The sequence below is a fragment of the Brassica napus genome, chromosome C1, assembly GCF_020379485.1.
Source record: "Brassica napus cultivar Da-Ae chromosome C1, Da-Ae, whole genome shotgun sequence".
In the NCBI taxonomy this organism is placed as follows: domain Eukaryota; kingdom Viridiplantae; phylum Streptophyta; class Magnoliopsida; order Brassicales; family Brassicaceae; genus Brassica; species Brassica napus.
Window position 1 is genome coordinate 79,750 of NC_063444.1, and position 16,488 is coordinate 96,237.

General features: G+C 37.1%; 3 protein-coding genes across 3 annotated transcripts; 2 read left to right on the forward strand and 1 right to left on the reverse strand.

Annotated features, from left to right (window-relative positions):
- Positions 1-372: 372 nt before the first annotated feature.
- On the forward strand, positions 373-4,230 carry LOC106438828 (protein DETOXIFICATION 47, chloroplastic). The gene is made up of 11 exons (XM_013880116.3): positions 373-1,051; positions 2,033-2,127; positions 2,224-2,332; positions 2,412-2,523; positions 2,608-2,746; positions 2,829-3,035; positions 3,135-3,374; positions 3,475-3,552; positions 3,648-3,719; positions 3,787-3,849; positions 3,950-4,230. The coding sequence occupies exons 1-11, from the start codon at positions 649-651 to the stop codon at positions 4,040-4,042; spliced, it is 1,611 nt and encodes a 536-aa protein (XP_013735570.1). The 5' UTR covers positions 373-648; the 3' UTR covers positions 4,043-4,230.
- Positions 4,231-8,314: 4,084 nt separating this feature from the next.
- LOC106373726 (B-box zinc finger protein 20) lies at positions 8,315-10,137 on the reverse strand. Its single transcript, XM_013813861.3, has 2 exons — positions 9,712-10,137; positions 8,315-9,003 (listed from the first exon to the last, which is right to left on the reverse strand). Exons 1-2 carry the CDS (start codon positions 9,895-9,897, stop codon positions 8,470-8,472), a joined length of 720 nt encoding a protein of 239 aa, XP_013669315.1. The 5' UTR covers positions 9,898-10,137; the 3' UTR covers positions 8,315-8,469.
- Positions 10,138-10,863: 726 nt separating this feature from the next.
- Positions 10,864-16,091, forward strand: LOC106438849 (V-type proton ATPase subunit a3). Its single transcript, XM_013880132.3, has 18 exons — positions 10,864-11,211; positions 11,457-11,501; positions 11,591-11,716; positions 11,789-11,896; positions 11,996-12,103; positions 12,185-12,358; positions 12,592-12,729; positions 13,006-13,113; positions 13,199-13,306; positions 13,403-13,551; positions 13,699-13,852; positions 14,110-14,270; positions 14,376-14,582; positions 14,660-14,843; positions 14,950-15,033; positions 15,118-15,311; positions 15,400-15,459; positions 15,564-16,091. Exons 1-18 carry the CDS (start codon positions 11,062-11,064, stop codon positions 15,766-15,768), a joined length of 2,463 nt encoding a protein of 820 aa, XP_013735586.1. The 5' UTR covers positions 10,864-11,061; the 3' UTR covers positions 15,769-16,091.
- The last annotated feature ends 397 nt before the right edge of the window (positions 16,092-16,488 follow it).

Consider the following 16,488-nt stretch of genomic DNA (forward strand, 5'->3'; position numbering starts at 1 on the left):
CTTAAAGTCTTAAATAAAGAAAAATAAACAAAACCATTAACGTGCCGAAAGAGAGGTCTTCATCAATTACTTTGAAAATTAAACAAACAATACAAGTCATTGTAGTTTACAAAAAAAAAAAAAAATAGAAGTCATTGTAATAGTCTTTAATTAAGTCGATTATATACGTTCATCTTTCTTTTCTTTCGTCAGTCAATTCATTATATGTATTTGAGACACGAGTCAACTATATATTTTCAACAGTTTTTTTCTTTTTAATATGTATCTCTGCGAATCATATATTCATCGTATCGATGGCTACATATATAACAATTGTTATTGGGAGAGTGACAGCTATAAATGAAGGAGCAACACATGACCAAGTAGCAAGTATTAATAATGGAAACGCAATGATGTTCATGTAGATACAATTATCAACATCTACTACTACTCGTAAATTTCTCAGAAAAAGTCATATAAACTATATTAATTTTTTTTTTTTGTAATGGTTCGAGAAGAATAAAAAGGGGCACGTGCTCAGTAGAGTCTGTATATAGATCTTTCGCTCGCTTCCGATTTTCTCTCAATACAAATCTCGAGGAGGAGGCGCCAAAAGATAAACTGCATCACCGGCGAAGATCCGTCTCTGTAACGATTAACGACGACAAAATGCTAATGAAAACGCAAAGACTTACTATCTCTCCTTTCCTTCCGACTAAATCTCACCAACCACTTATCCGTTGTCTCGGTGGAGGCTCGGTGCTGACCCGGAGAAAACTCGGTGGGATCACCACAGCAGCTGCTCCGATTTTCCAGGGAAAGCCGGTGGTGACTCGTCGGGAAATAAAAACAGGGCGAATTACGAGGAACTGCGTCGAAAATGATGGCGGAACTGAAGAAGAAGAAGAGAAGAAGAGCAGGGGTCTGGTGAAGGAGAGCGTATGGGAACAGATGAAAGAGATCGTCAAGTTCACAGGTCCGGCGATGGGGATGTGGGTTTGTGGTCCGTTGATGAGTCTCATCGACACGGTGGTCATCGGCCAAGGTAGCTCCGTCGAACTCGCCGCACTTGGTACGCTTCTCTATATAAACTTTAATTCTGATTTTTTTTTTTTTTGCATTTTCCTTACATCATTTTAAAATTTACTTTATACTTATGATTTATATTCGATTTTTATATAAATTCCAAACCGAACCGAACGGAACCCGACTTGTCTCCAATAGTAACACTTGCACCTTTTGGATTGTTTAGAAATCGGACCCATGTTGACCAATAATAATAACAAAAAAGAAAATAGGTTAGGTAAGTGTCCCATCCAACCAGTTTTAAAGCTCATTATAACATGTAGGGTTCTAAAAATCGGTCTAAGCGGCGCCTAGGCTCTCGCCTAGGCAGCAACTCGGTCCTATCCGAAACGATTTTCTTAAAATCCGATTTATACCGATTTATATGATTCAAATTGGTTTAAACTGTTCTAAATTGATTAAAATCGATCTAAAATTGTCTATATATGTTAAATAAAGCAATAATATTATTACAAATCTACAAATTTGTCTACTTTCTTCTGTTTTGTATATCTAATTTTGATAATTCATCACAATAATTTTATAATTAAACTTAAAAACTAAAATATGTTATACAAATGTATAAAATATATAAAATAAATCAACAATTTGCTAACGTCTAGGCCTCGCCTAGGCCCCGAATAATCCGCCTAGTCGCTAGTCCTCTATAAAGCGCCTAGTTACCGCCTAGCGATTTTTAGAACATTGATAACATCTGTCGGTTCACCAAATTTTAACGTGTTTGTAATGTCAAAATTGTACCCAACTGCAAGATAAGCTTTTACTTTCACACAAATTCAAATATTACTCGTTTATCATTTTCTCCTTTTTTGCTATCAAAATTTCGTAGCACAGAAAATTACATTTAAATTATTTGATTGAATAAGATTATGATGCGGAATGACTAAAAATATAAATAATCCAATAAATTGTGAAAACGAGTGCTTTTAATTCAATGGCTGAGTAAAAAATTTAACCGGTTTAATAGGACCGGGGACAGTACTATGTGATCACATGAGTTACGTCTTCATGTTCCTCTCCGTGGCGACATCCAATATGGTCGCTACTTCTCTTGCCAAACAGGTTGGTTATATTTGCCTGTTTCTTGTGTTCCAAGTTTTAAAACTACTTTACGAAGGAAACATCTCTTTAACGTTTATTTTGTGTTTTTTCTTACAGGACAAGAAAGAAGCACAACATCAAATCTCTGTCTTGCTCTTCATTGGATTGGTTTGTGGACTTATGATGCTTTTGTTGACTAGATTATTCGGACCTTGGGCTGTTACTGGTATACATTTTTCACTACCAAATCAAATATTTCCATTTCGAGTAATATTTGAATGACATGTATCTAAACTTTTTGGCAGCATTTACTAGAGGGAAAAACATTGAGATTGTTCCTGCAGCCAATACATACGTTCAGATTCGAGGCTTAGCGTGGCCTTTTGTTCTTGTTGGATTGGTTGCTCAAAGCGCAAGGTTTCTTTGACCTTTTTCTTCTTATTAACTAGCTTCAATCTCCCTATGTATTACTCAACTGATGAGAGAGAATCTCTGTCTCAGTCTTGGAATGAAGAACTCATGGGGACCTCTTAAGGCATTAGCAGCAGCAACGGTCATTAACGGTCTTGGAGATACGATCCTATGCTTGTTTCTTGGACAAGGTATCGCCGGAGCTGCTTGGGCAACAACCATCTCTCAGGTAATGTAAATACCCTAAACTAGTAAAATGTAAATTAAAAATGAAGAAGAATTCATAATGGGATTTGTGTGTTGTTATATAGATTGTTTCGGCTTATATGATGATGGATTCTCTGAACAAAGAAGGCTACAATGCTTACTCCTTTGCGGTGCCTACACCTCAAGAACTATGGAAGATATCTGCACTCGCCGCACCTGTCTTTATCTCAATTTTCTCCAAGATTGCTTTCTATTCTTTCATCATCTACTGTGCTACCTCCATGGGAACTCACGTTTTAGCTGCTCATCAAGTACCATTACAAAACTGATATATCTTTTAAGCTTAAACGATGTTGGTGTTTTGTATATTTATCTTTTTCTGGTTTATTTTTATTTTTTTGGTCTGATAGGTGATGGCTCAGACGTACAGGATGTGCAATGTATGGGGTGAGCCACTGTCTCAAACGGCTCAGTCATTTATGCCCGAGATGTTATATGGTGCGAACCGTAACCTTCCCAAGGCGAGAACGTTGCTCAAGTCCCTGATGATTATTGGAGCCACGCTTGGATTAGTCTTGGGAATTATTGGGACATCGGTTCCAGGCCTGTTTCCTGGTGTCTACACACATGATAAAGTCATCATAACCGAGGTCTGTTTGCTGCTTTTAAAACCAAACATTAGTAGTTAACTTCCTGTGTGTGTTTCGAACCTAACTTGACTTAAATTACGATTCTTGGATATGGTGGCAGATGCATAGACTGCTTCTACCATTCTTCATGGCGCTGTCTGCATTGCCAATGACAGTATCCCTGGAGGGTACATTGCTGGTATATTACACTCACGCAAGCCTTGTTCAATGATGATTCGAAGCAATCAACTGAAAACATCTTCTCCTTCTTCTTCTGTGTTTGTTGTATACTAGGCGGGACGTGATCTGAAATTCGTCAGCTCTGTGATGAGTTCAAGCTTCGTTCTTGGTTGTCTTACACTAATGGTAGCCTTCCATAAACCCTATACTCTCAGTTTGAGCCTTCCCTAAAGTGTTTTTGTTGGTGACACAGTTTGTGACACGAAGCGGATATGGTTTAGTCGGCTGTTGGATGGTTCTCGTCGGATTTCAATGGGTAAAGATTCTTCTCTTCTTATACAGACTGTACAATGGTTTTGTAGTTATTTTAACATTTATAGTAGTTTTGTAATAAGAGAGAGATGAATGAATGGCAGGGTCGGTTTGGACTGTATCTACGGAGGCTGCTTTCACCTGGAGGCATACTTAACACGGATGTGCTGACGACTAAGAAGATCAAATCAGTTTAAAGTCTCTCTCTCTCAATAATGAATTTTTGTTTCCTAATTGTTGCCGAAAGCCCATCTCTATGGGGTTTTTTGCCAATAAAAAGTGGCTATTTCATTTACATATATCTCAAGTGCCAAAGAAGAAAGTAGAATTGAGCTCTGAAGCTATGTAAATTTCAGTTGTTAATGTAAACGAGTTTTGAAAAATATATACATACATACATATAAGCTTAAAGAGATCATAATAAACCATGGTCACATTGTATCATTTCCAGCATAACAAACACATGATTGTTTTCTTCTCAGGATTCATTCAGATTCATTGTTAGGTGTGCTTTTAACTGAGTCATGTTCACAGATCATATATAGATTAGTGATGTGATTGTATTTTTGAAGAAAAAAACGATAAATGCATATATGAAACAAAGAACTAGAGTTGAGATGATATAACAATCCGAGCTAATAATTGATAACTAGTCAATCGGTTGCAATCCTCTGCGTCCACGTCCATCAGCTCTCTTTGGATACTCTTTTCTCTGTAAAAAAAACAAACAAAGAAAGAAAGAAGACTGTAACTAAAAACCACATAGAGACAGACAGGCCATGTATCTAGCGGTACTTGTCTCTCAGGTAGGGGTTTAACTTACGAAAGGTCTAGTGGCGAGTTTGAGAACTTGTGTCTTCTTGTCATCGATAGTCTCTCAACTTCCTTCTTACTTTCCTGTATTTTGTCAAATTTCTTTGCATTTAGAAAAGTAAGAAAGTTATGTGTTTATGATCAAGAGAGGTACTTGATGATCATCTTTAGTGGATGTACAGTTGAATTATATCTAAGTTGGTTTAGTCACTATAGATAGGAATTGGGACTGACTATCTTTGAATTGTCCCTCATCAAATTATACGTACAAAATAGAGTAAATGCATTCGAAAGAGAAGCCTTGGAATACAGTTGGTGTAATGCTGCCTAGATGAATATAAGAAAGAAGATCATAGAAGCTATCTAATGTATTGCGTGCTATTTTTGTTTGATGGTTTTATGTCAATCAAGAAGAATGATGAGATGAAGACAATTGAACATCACAATAGGAAGAAAAATGTGAATCATGCTCGAGTCTTGTGTCTATTTTTTAATTTTACCAATCAAATGTTGTACATCAAAAATTAGACAGATGCCAATCTTTTTTTTTATCACTGACAGATTCTAATCTAAACAGCCATTATATTGTTAAATTTAGTTTTGCAAGGAAAGAAAACAGTTTTATCAATTCAAAATTCAGTATCAATATACATTACAAATTTACAAATGATTATTAAAGCAAATTCAGCTAAACATGAACTTAATATATGTATTACTCCAGCAAAATAACACCATCAAACACATGCACAACAAAAAAAAAATCAGAAACGGCTTCCGAACTACATAAAGGCGGCAAGATCACCACCAATTGTTGATTTACGTTTTCTTATAAATTGGGCTTAAAGACTTAACATTGATCCGACTTGTACATTTTTTTCTGAAAAAAAGTTAGCTATATTTTGCGTAGTTAAGGCCCAGCAACCACTTACTCGTATCATATGCATTTTTTTCACACAAATTACGGCCAATTATAAAGAAATAATGCAAATATCTACTAAATTTGGAAGTATGAACATTGTTTGAAAATAAATATAACATCAAATGAACCTAACCATATAAATTGCTCTGCATACACAACAAATACACAACACCAACCACAAAAAAGTAGCACAGTTCATCACCCCACCTCAACCATATTACAGTACAAATTTTGAACAATCAATGACAATAGCAAAACACCAATTTCACAAACACATCATCACCTTCCTTCTTCATTGCCGCCTCCGCCATCGCTCAAACCAGTTCATCATGTCCTCAAGCGCCTCCGCCTCTCTCTCTTTCTTGGCTTTGTCCTCCTTGTCCACCTCCACCTCTGGTAACTTCTTCTTCCCCTTAGACCACGCCTCATACTTCCTTTCTCTCGAGCCAACCTGCAAAAAACCAAGAGTTAAATCAAATCAAGATTTTTGTTTTGGACTATTATGAAAAGTGAAAAGTAACTCTTTCTTACCCGTGATCTTGTTCCAGATCTTCCTTGCAAAAAACTTGGTCAGAGGAACCATTCGCTTGGCCAGAGCAGCAATATGTTTGATTAACCCCCAAGCCATCTCTCGTTCTTTCTCAGTTTTTTTTTCTTTCTCTCTCTTTGTTTTGTTCTTCTAGTCTCTTGTTCGCAACAAGACACTGTGCGTGTGTATTTATATGGTAAAATGCCTTGCGCCAAGGGATCAAATTTGCCATTTGCTTTTTTGTGATGCCACATACTGTTGTTGTAAAAGATGGTTTCTTTAAATCTTTATGATTGGTCTGTGGTATGTTTTAAATGTTAGGAGTCTCAGCTCACGTTCAGAGAATTTGTTATGAGATTTGTAAATTGACTTTTACAGAGGTATACAAGTATTCAAGATGATAAAACAAAAACAAAAAAACCATTTAGACTGAGCATTCTCCATAAAAATATTGATTATCCTATAGAAATAAATCACTATCTTAAAATACCATAAAATTCTCATTTTGTTTTCATATTTTAGTTTATAGCAATCTTAATACACGAAATCAAGTTAGATTTTCCATAACATAACAACTCCAAATATATGACGTTATTGTGTTTGAAAAAATTATGTAAACATTTTAAAATATGGTTAATGTTAAAGATATTTGCTACTAATAACGTAAAAACAAGATTTATACGTTTATAAAATTGAAATTAAACACCCGTCAAGATCTAGTCTCTTTTAATAGAGAAGATTATAAAACATGGAAAGCCCAAATAGTGCGTTACTTAATCCCTGAGAGTATATGAAACAATTAAATTCTATGTTAAATGGAAATAATTGGTCTTAATTATTTAAGATAGAAAACCAAACAAGTAGCTCTGAAAATGGAGTTGCAAGCAAGGAAACAGCGAGAGGCGGCTCTTGAGTCTGCACTGGCAGACAAAGAGTTCATAGAAGGCGAATACAGGAAAAAGGCAGAAGAAGCGAAGAGAAGAGAGGAAGCTTTAGAAAACGATTTGGCAAACATGTGGGTACTTGTTGCCAAACTGAAGAAAGACAATGGCGCATTGTCTGAAGTCAATGGCACTGCCATTGGCCCTGCAAGAGAGATAGAGAAGAATCAAAGCAGCATGGTTCTGAGAGAGAGAGACAAGTCTCGAATGCACCGAGACAACCTGAAGTAGTAGTGGTAGCTAAAATCGAAGAGACACCAAAAGAGGAACCTCTTGTTGCTCGTCTCAAGGTAAATATAACGAGATGAGCTTAATTACTACACTTCGTACATGGTTTTAATTCACATATATTGAAACAAGATCTTGTAACAATGAGACAGGCACGAACGCAAGAAATGAAGGAGAAAGAGATGAAATCGCAAGCGAATGGAGACGCAAACTCTCACATCTGTAAAGTATGTTTCGAGTCTCCCACAGCAGCAATTTTACTCCCTTGCCGCCATTTCTGCTGTAAGTCAGAACTTCATCCCCATGAAGCCTTTGGTTCTCTCTCTTTATTGAAAAGATGTTCCATATTTTTTTGTACAGTATGTAAATCATGTTCCCTCGCTTGCTCTGAATGCCCAATTTGCCGGACAAAGATCTCTGATCGCCTATTTGCGTTTCCGTCTTAACCAAAGGCAAATCAAAGGTACTCTTTTTGCAAGTGAACGCAAAATGTAGTTATGTTACATTCCATTCTTGGGTGTTCTTAATTTATTACAGAAAATGTAGAAACCAAACTATTACAAAAAATCTAGTTTGGATGAGTTTGGTACGTACATACGGCTACTTCGTTTACAAAAGTTGTAAATATTGATCAAAAGTTGGATGATCGTGTGCAGGGTGTCGAGAAGTGTGGGTGAATAAAGAAGCCTCCTGTTGCTATATATTTTTAAGGAAAGAACAGGTTGGGATTTATTAACTAGTGTTTTCGGCTCTTTTTTTGTATGTAAAAAGGATCTTTTGCATATTACGTTCTCATTTGTCCAAAGGTATTTGTCTGTATACGAGGTTACTGGATCTACCTTGGTGTCATCAAAACAGAAAAGCTATTTGAAAATATTTTCCCACTGGTTTATTCAAAGGCTTAGTTTGAATTTGCCATATTAACCTTGTTTTATTAACTGAAGCTTTAGTTTACCAAGTCCTTGAAAATACATCTTTGGTTATTCAACAAAAACCAAATTACTTGTTATATTGTTGACCATCCAATGGAGTTTGACGCTAGTCAAAATTTGTCAAATCTAAATCAAAATTCTGGTTGTGAAAGAGAAACAAATTAATGCGAAACAGAAACAAGAAGTTGGTTTGTATTCGTAATTACCCCCAACAACCAAAGAAAAAGACAAGACTCCAACCAACAAAACAAAACAAAAAGGTTCAGGAGAAGGGCTTTTGTTCCCAAAAGCCTTGATGCTGATATTGTGAAGAAGAACCATCGTTAACCCCTTTATTATTGTTCTTAGTAAAAATATTGTTGTTGTCCTCATAGGAGACACAAGAAGGATCTTCAAGCAAATCTTCCACTCTCCAGCCCGGTAACGTTTCCATCAAATACTCTGATATACTGCCTGAACCCGATCCAGAGCCCGAATCGCTAGCTTGCTGATAGGTTTCCTCTAGCCCATAATAGTAATTGCTTGTAGTCGTGGAAGGAGAGCTCGCAAAGACCTCACTGGAGGCCGAGCTCGGGACCTCCCCTGATACTGATTTGGGTCGAGTCTTGGCCTGGCCCAATGTCGCACCAGAGTTGGAGGCTCTCGGGTATGCGGATGGGGAGGCTGAGAGCTTGATGCCGGTAAGAAGGAACCTATTGTGTTTCTTAGTATGCTCATTGGCTTGATGTATTGGAATGTCACACTCTCTGCACAGTATTGCTCTGTCTTTTTGGCAAAACAATAATGCACGCCGCTCCTGTCGTATTATGGATAACAAGATTTTGAGTACCATTCTTTAATACTACGTAATCACGTAAGAAGACTCTTGTTTGTAATCACGTAGCTTTTATTATACTTTTGTAATATTATATTTCTAGATTTGACCCCCCCTTTTTCCACGAACTTTTCGGAAAGGACATTGCTTTTTCTCTTCTTTTATTTAAAGAAAGGCAAAAAGTTCTTTTTTAAAATATCTTTTTCTTCACGGCTTCACCTTCCCAAAGAAGAAAGTATTTTAATGTTTGTAAACAGCTAGTTTCAACTGGTTAATTACAGTATAACCTCTTTAAATTAATACTCTATAAATTAATATACATTAAAAATCTCTATAAAATAATATAATTTTATAGTCTCAATATCTCTATAAATTAATAAAAAAATTATAGTTTTAGTGTAGTCCCAACGTTATTAATTTATAGAGGTTTCACTGTACTTATTTTTGATTAGTGACCAAATAATTTATCAAGAATTTCGTAAACTTTACAGGAAAACAAATGGAAATCTATAAGTTTCTCACCAATAAAACAAGCAAAATCTCAGAATAAAAAAATCGCCCAAACTCACTAAAACATCGTTTTATGAAAACCAGATTTCATCAATACTAACATGTGTATAAGCACACAATATTTTGCAAGGGAAGTTTCAGAAAGTTCTTCGAGAAACAAGTTTTGTAATCTGTACTTACCCCACAAATATCGCAGAGAGGAGCATCTTTGGGAGTAGGAGAAGTGAGAGAGAAACGGAGATGCTTGCCGGCGAGCTTATTGGCGAAATGAACATGACGATCGCAACCATTACAAAGAGCTGCTTCATCTGCACAACAAAACACTGAAGCTTCTTCTTTATCACACACATCACACCAAATCTTCATCTTTCGCTTCTTTTTCGTTTGGTAATAGAACAGTGTTTTTCTTTCCTCTCTCTCTCTCTGGAAAGGGTATTGTTTCTTTTTCTAGAAATTTCACAAGATTGGGGGCTCCGCACTCACTATCTCTCTCTCGCAACTTGGATCCTTGGACCAGTACTATACAATAGTATTTATGAAGACATTCATGTGGGTGTGAGTGTATGTAGAGATGATGATGATGGGTATGAGTGTGGGCAAAAGGGTAAGAATAATGTGTTGGCTTTATAGATAAACAGCTTTAAGTTTCCTTTTGTCTTTTTCTTCTTATTCTTCCGCTCACTTTCTTGATAGCTTCTCTTTCTCTTTAGCTTTGAATTTCTCAAATCCATTTGCTTTCACACCCGGTTTGGTCTGGTTTACTAGTTAGGTTATATTTTTCTTGTCTATTGCATCAAAGTGCCTAAGTTAATATATATATAACGCCCGACCATTTACGGTTAATGGCCGGCCATCCACGCCCGCTCACTCGGTTTGTAGACTCTGTCGGTACGTAAATTTTTCCAAAGGTAAAAAAATCTTATTTACTGACCATGCAACCACCACATAATTTTTTTTCCGTTTCTTTAGTCTTACTTGCATGGTATCGTGAATAACTTTCCGATAAGTCATTTATCCTTTCAGTACTCCACTCCAAGCACGTTTAACCATGAAAATCTAAACGGATGCATGAAGAAAAATGTAAATCAACTTTGATGATATAGATAAAAAGCCAAATCAATTCTCTTAAAAACAGGACATTACAATATGTCTCTTTGAAAATCCCGTGTGTCTTTTATATGGCCTTTGTCCGGAAGAATAAAAAATGGACACATAGAAGAAGAATGAATTGGGGTATCCATCATTCATGGGCCCATTTTAAAAAGTAAATAACGATTGTAGTTGACTCAGACCAAATAAATGAGAGGCCATACAAAGAAGCCCCCTCGATTTCAGGACAGAACTGTGATACAGGAAAGGAAGAGGGGGCAATTGCGGTATTTCAATAATAATAAAAACGCGATTGGAACTAGGGGCAGAGGACAAATAATTACAGCTCTCCCTCCTCGATCCATCTCTGACATTTATCTTTCTTTTTCAAAAATTATAATATTTATTTGGTTCAAATTCATCGCCGGAGAATTATCAACGATGGGGGAAAGCGGCGGCGGTGGTTGTTGTCCGCCGATGGATTTGATGCGGTCAGAGCCGATGCAGCTTGTTCAACTCATTGTTCCCATGGAATCTGCTCATCTCACCGTCTCTTACCTTGGAGATCTTGGCCTCGTCCAATTCAAAGACGTCCGTAATCATTTCCTTATTATCTCTCTCTCTCTGTCCATGATCGTTGACTAGATATGTAATTGGCGTGTTTGATTTTGCAATACGCATCTATTTCATTTTGACTTTGACGTTTGGTTTCCAGATCTTAAGAGATGACGAGATTTAGATTTTCCTCTCCACATAATTCATTGATCAATTGGTTTTTGGTGTTTGTAATGAATGATAAACCTTCTTTTTTTTTTTTTTGCTTACGTTTCTTTCAGCTAAATCCAGAGAAGAGCCCTTTTCAACGTACTTATGCTGCTCAGGTAAAATTCATCTTTATGTAGTAATGTGATACAATCTAAGAATATAAATCTTATAATTTTCTCTCTCGTGTTTGGCTGACGGATTCTAGATAAAAAGATGTGGAGAGATGGCACGTAAGATACGTTTCTTCAAGGATCAAATGTCCAAAGCTGGAGTTTTACCCAAGGATTCGCTGGAGAATGGAACTCATATCATCGACCTGGACGATGTCGAGGTATTTATTATTCAACTCCCCACCTGCTTTTCATTTTCCATGCCATGTTTTCGATTTCTTTCTCCTTATCAGGTAAAGCTTGGAGAGCTCGAAGCTGAACTTGTTGAGATCAATGCTAATAATGACAAGTTACAGCGTTCCTATAATGAACTCATTGAGTACAAACTGGTCCTTGACAAGGTGACATTTGTTTTCTTTTATTTTAGATTTTTATTTACGCCTTTGAAAATGTTATTGCTGTGCTTCTCATGCTGTATCTATCTGAATGTCATCTGATAGGCCGGCGAGTTCTTTTCTTCTGCTCATACAAGTGCTACCGCTCAACAGATAGAGATAGAGTCACAACAAGTGGGCGAAGATTTGCTGGAGGCTCCTTTATTGCAGCAAGTACGATTGTTGCAGCTGTTCTCGTTTGATGTACCCTTTTTATAGTTTATTGTTTAATCACTAATACTTACTTTTAAACAGGACAAGTCTATTGATTCGTCAAAGCAAGTCAAGCTTGGATTTCTCACCGGATTGGTACCTCGTGAAAAGTCGATGGTGTTTGAGAGGATTCTATTCCGTGCTACTAGGGGCAACGTCTTTATTCGACAGACTGTCATTGAGGAGCCGGTCATTGATCCCAACTCTGGGGAGAAGGTTAGATCATGCTTCTGCTTCTCTCTTAAATTCTCTTACACTACTGATACATTAGTTCAGATGGTCTCCTTCCTTTTGCAGTTTCTGAATATACAACTGCTAGGTTGTTTGTATTTTAGATCTAGAGAGAGCCACGAGTTCGTTTAACATGTGGAATGCTGATCTCGTTAGAAAACATATTTACTTTTCTGTCTCATTTCGAAATTGACTTTCTAACTCTAAAATAAATGCAGGCTGAGAAAAATGTTATTGTTGTCTTCTATTCCGGGGAAAGAGCAAAAAGCAAAATTCTTAAAATATGTGAAGCTTTTGGGGCCAATCGTTATCCTTTCAGCGAAGACCTTGGAAAACAAGCTCAAATGATAACTGAGGTATATATTATCTTTCTTGTGAATGTTGTTGTTGTCATAAACCTTTTTACTTCCCTGTATGGTTCGTTCTTTGGACATGAGTTATAGACGATAACAAAATATTGGGTATTCGCTAGTACTCAAGTGTCCTGTAAAAGCTAATGCATGAGATCATGATGTTTTGATGTACTGAAATTATGTGACTGTTAGCTTTGAAGTTGGTTAGCGTCCATATAATGAAGATCCCGTTAACCCAGAAACTGTCTAACCATGTTTAATTCTTTCGCACCATTTCAGGTGTCAGGTCGATTAACAGAGCTTAAAACCACCATAGATGCTGGTTTAGGTCACCGTAACATTTTGTTGCACGCCATTGGAGATAAATTTGAGCTGTGGAACCTCAAGGTATTATTCTGAGTAGATTAATGTTGAGCGGCCTGTGTTGACCCCTCTGTTCTAAACCATTCAAGTTTATGTTTACCAATTGCAGGTGCGCAAAGAGAAAGCTATCTATCATACTTTGAACATGCTTAGTCTTGATGTAACTAAGAAGTGCCTTGTGGCCGAGGGCTGGAGTCCTGTCTTTGCATCAAACGAAGTGAGTTGTTCGTTTTGTTCACTGTTAATTGCATTTGAATATTTTATCGGGTGATCGTTTCAGAATACTTAAGTAGAATAAGGTTTGTTTGTGCAGATTCAAAATGCATTAAAGCGTGCTGCAGTTGACTCCAATTCGCAAGTTGGATCAATATTCCAGGTTCTGAGGACCAAAGAGTTGCCACCAACTTATTTTCGCACAAACAAATTTACTTCTGCAATTCAGGAAATTGTTGATGCATATGGGTAAGTGTCTTTCACTTTTTTTCTGGAGCTTTTGACCCAGTTTAGGAAATATGAGATAGCCTTGGTATTATATAAAATGTGTAATAGACTGCATTTAGTCTTGTCCTCGCTTCCTCTGATCAGTCTTCTATGATCACCACTTTGCAGTGTGGCCAAGTATCAGGAAGCTAATCCTGGTGTATTCACAATCGTCACCTTCCCCTTCCTTTTCGCTGTTATGTTTGGTGATTGGGGGCATGGAATATGTTTGCTGCTTGCAACTATGTACTTGATAGTGAGAGAAAAGAAACTTTCCAGCCAGGTAATACCCCAATTGATGTTACCTTATAGTCTGACTATGAGCAAGAGATTGAATTCTATCTCAACTGTATAACCTGCTGTTAAGTTTAGCTGTTCTGTTTCTCTTGGAGTTGCATGCAAATATGATAGCATAGGAAACACACTTTTATAGAGTATATTATAGCCTATTCTCTTATATACGGCTTAGATTAATTGTTAGATGCTTTGCTCTTGCAAGTATTAGATGCTAACTCTTCAATCGTTGGTTCTTGGCAACAGAAACTTGGTGATATTATGGAAATGGCTTTTGGTGGTCGTTATGTCATAATGATGATGTCACTCTTCTCAATATACACTGGTTTAATCTACAACGAGTTCTTCTCTATTCCATACCCATTGTTCGCTCCCTCAGCCTATGATTGCCGTGATGCCTCATGCAGGTAATGCAAATTACTTCTCAAAATTGAGATTTATAAAAACAAAAAAGAATATTAGTAGCAGGCAAATACTTTGAATTTTTCCCCACTCTTATGCTCTATGTTCAGCGAGGCTACAACAATTGGTTTGATAAAGGTGAGGGACACTTATCCATTTGGTCTAGATCCGGTGTGGCATGGTACCCGCAGCGAGCTGCCGTTCCTGAACTCGCTGAAGATGAAAATGTCAATCCTTCTCGGAGTTTCTCAGATGAACCTCGGGATCATAATGAGCTACTTCAATGCAAGATTCTTCAAATCGAGTGTAAATATATGGTAGGTTCAATTGATAATTTTTAACTTAGTGTGCTCTCTCTTTCAAATGACAACGTCTAATTTTGAGGGGCTTGCAGGTTCCAGTTCATTCCCCAGATGATATTCTTGAACAGCTTGTTTGGCTATCTCTCGGTCCTCATCATCATAAAGTGGTGCACTGGTTCTCAAGCAGATTTGTATCATGTGATGATCTACATGTTCCTGAGCCCAACCGATGAGTTAGGAGAGAACCAACTTTTCCCTCACCAGAAAACGGTGCAGGTTAGCATCTCTGCCTAATTTTTGCTGTTAAGAGATCTTCCAAGAGAACCATGTCATACGTATAGTTTCACTCATAATCCTTTTTCCCCCTCATTTTTTTTTTCAGCTGGTGCTTCTCTTTCTGGCTCTTGTTTCTGTTCCATGTATGTTGCTTCCAAAGCCCTTCATCTTGAAGAAACAACATGAAGCTGTGAGATTCTTTCCTTTTCCCCTTTAGTTTTTCATTTTTTTTTATATTCCTTTGCTGGTCTCATTAAACGGTTTCCTTCACCAGAGGCATCAAGGTCAGTCATACGCACCTCTTGAGGAGACAGATGAGAGTCTTCATGTGGAGGCAAATGGAGGATCCCATGGGCATGAGGAGTTTGAGTTCAGCGAGATATTTGTACATCAGCTGATTCACACTATAGAGTTTGTGCTCGGAGCTGTTTCCAACACCGCTTCTTACCTGCGTCTATGGGCTCTCAGGTATATATCTCATCATCAAGTAGTACGTAGCTATATATATATAGTATTACTCATGGCTTAATTATATCCATTTTTTTTGTTTTTTCAGTCTTGCGCATTCAGAGCTATCGTCAGTCTTCTATGAGAAGGTCCTCCTTCTTGCTTGGGGGTATGCGCATCCTCTCGCTTCTTTGATCTAATTAATTAATCATTATTAGCAAACCACTTAAATCGATCTTTGTGGTCCTCTATTTGGCATTAAATAAAAAACAGGTACAACAATTGGTTGATCCTGATCGTTGGGATAATCGTGTTCATATTCGCCACGGTGGGAGTGCTGCTGGTGATGGAGACACTGAGTGCGTTCCTTCACGCACTGCGTCTACACTGGGTAGAGTTTCAGAACAAATTCTACGAAGGAGATGGTTACAAGTTCGCTCCTTTCTCTTTCATTCTTACCGCAAACGAAGACGAGTGATATGAATGGATGAATGATGATTCATTCCCATCTCATCCTCTCTGCCATTTGCATATACAAAAGAGGCCCAGCTAGACCCAAGTTCTATTTATTTTTTTCCCCTTCTCTCTATCTTTATTTATTTGCCTGTGTGGAGATCAGATTCTTTTACAGACAAAAAAAAAAAGAGAGGGATGATGGGATTTGTTTGAGCCAAAACCCATTTGTTGTTGTGTTTGTGTTTGTTTGGAATTAAATACAAATAATAATGAGCTGTGGATATGACAAATAATGTGAGGATTTGGGACCTTTGTTTTATTAATAAATAATAATTTTATACTCGATTTTGCTTGTTTGCTTCATATGCATTCATCCAGAATGTAAAGCTTTCATCTATCTTCGATATTTGGTGGTTCTGATGATTATATGTTGCTTTGAATCTATGATTATTACATATCAAGGATCGGATGTGGTTTTAGTAGCTTAGCAGATTATCAAGTGTTGTGGAACTTGGAACTGATAGTTGGGGTCCCAAAAGTTGAAATTAAGTGTGGGCCTATTGAACTACATTATTTTTCTAATGGACTGGGTAAAGAATTAAAATTATTTTTAACCAAAGCTGTCTATCTATCCATTGTGTTTCTTTCGCAAGTTAAATTGGGCTTTTACGCAATTTCACTGTACTTTCTTGCTATATAGCTGAGGACAACGTAAGTGACCAGCTCGTACTTGGTTCAAATT

Excerpts from the sequence above, each read along its gene's own strand:
- LOC106438828 (XM_013880116.3), top strand. The coding sequence starts at position 649 with ATGCTAATGAAAACGCAAAGACTTACTATCTCTCCTTTCCTTCCGACT. Across the intron at positions 2,128-2,223 it reads CTACTTCTCTTGCCAAACAG|GACAAGAAAGAAGCACAACA; the intron begins GTTGGTTATATT and ends TTTTTCTTACAG. Across the intron at positions 3,375-3,474 it reads ATAAAGTCATCATAACCGAG|ATGCATAGACTGCTTCTACC; the intron begins GTCTGTTTGCTG and ends ATATGGTGGCAG.
- LOC106373726 (XM_013813861.3), bottom strand. The coding sequence starts at position 9,897 with ATGAAGATTTGGTGTGATGTGTGTGATAAAGAAGAAGCTTCAGTGTTT. Across the intron at positions 9,004-9,711 it reads CTCTCTGCGATATTTGTGGG|GAGCGGCGTGCATTATTGTT; the intron begins GTAAGTACAGAT and ends ATAATACGACAG.
- LOC106438849 (XM_013880132.3), top strand. The coding sequence starts at position 11,062 with ATGGGGGAAAGCGGCGGCGGTGGTTGTTGTCCGCCGATGGATTTGATG. Across the intron at positions 11,212-11,456 it reads GCCTCGTCCAATTCAAAGAC|CTAAATCCAGAGAAGAGCCC; the intron begins GTCCGTAATCAT and ends CGTTTCTTTCAG. Across the intron at positions 12,104-12,184 it reads AGGCTCCTTTATTGCAGCAA|GACAAGTCTATTGATTCGTC; the intron begins GTACGATTGTTG and ends ACTTTTAAACAG.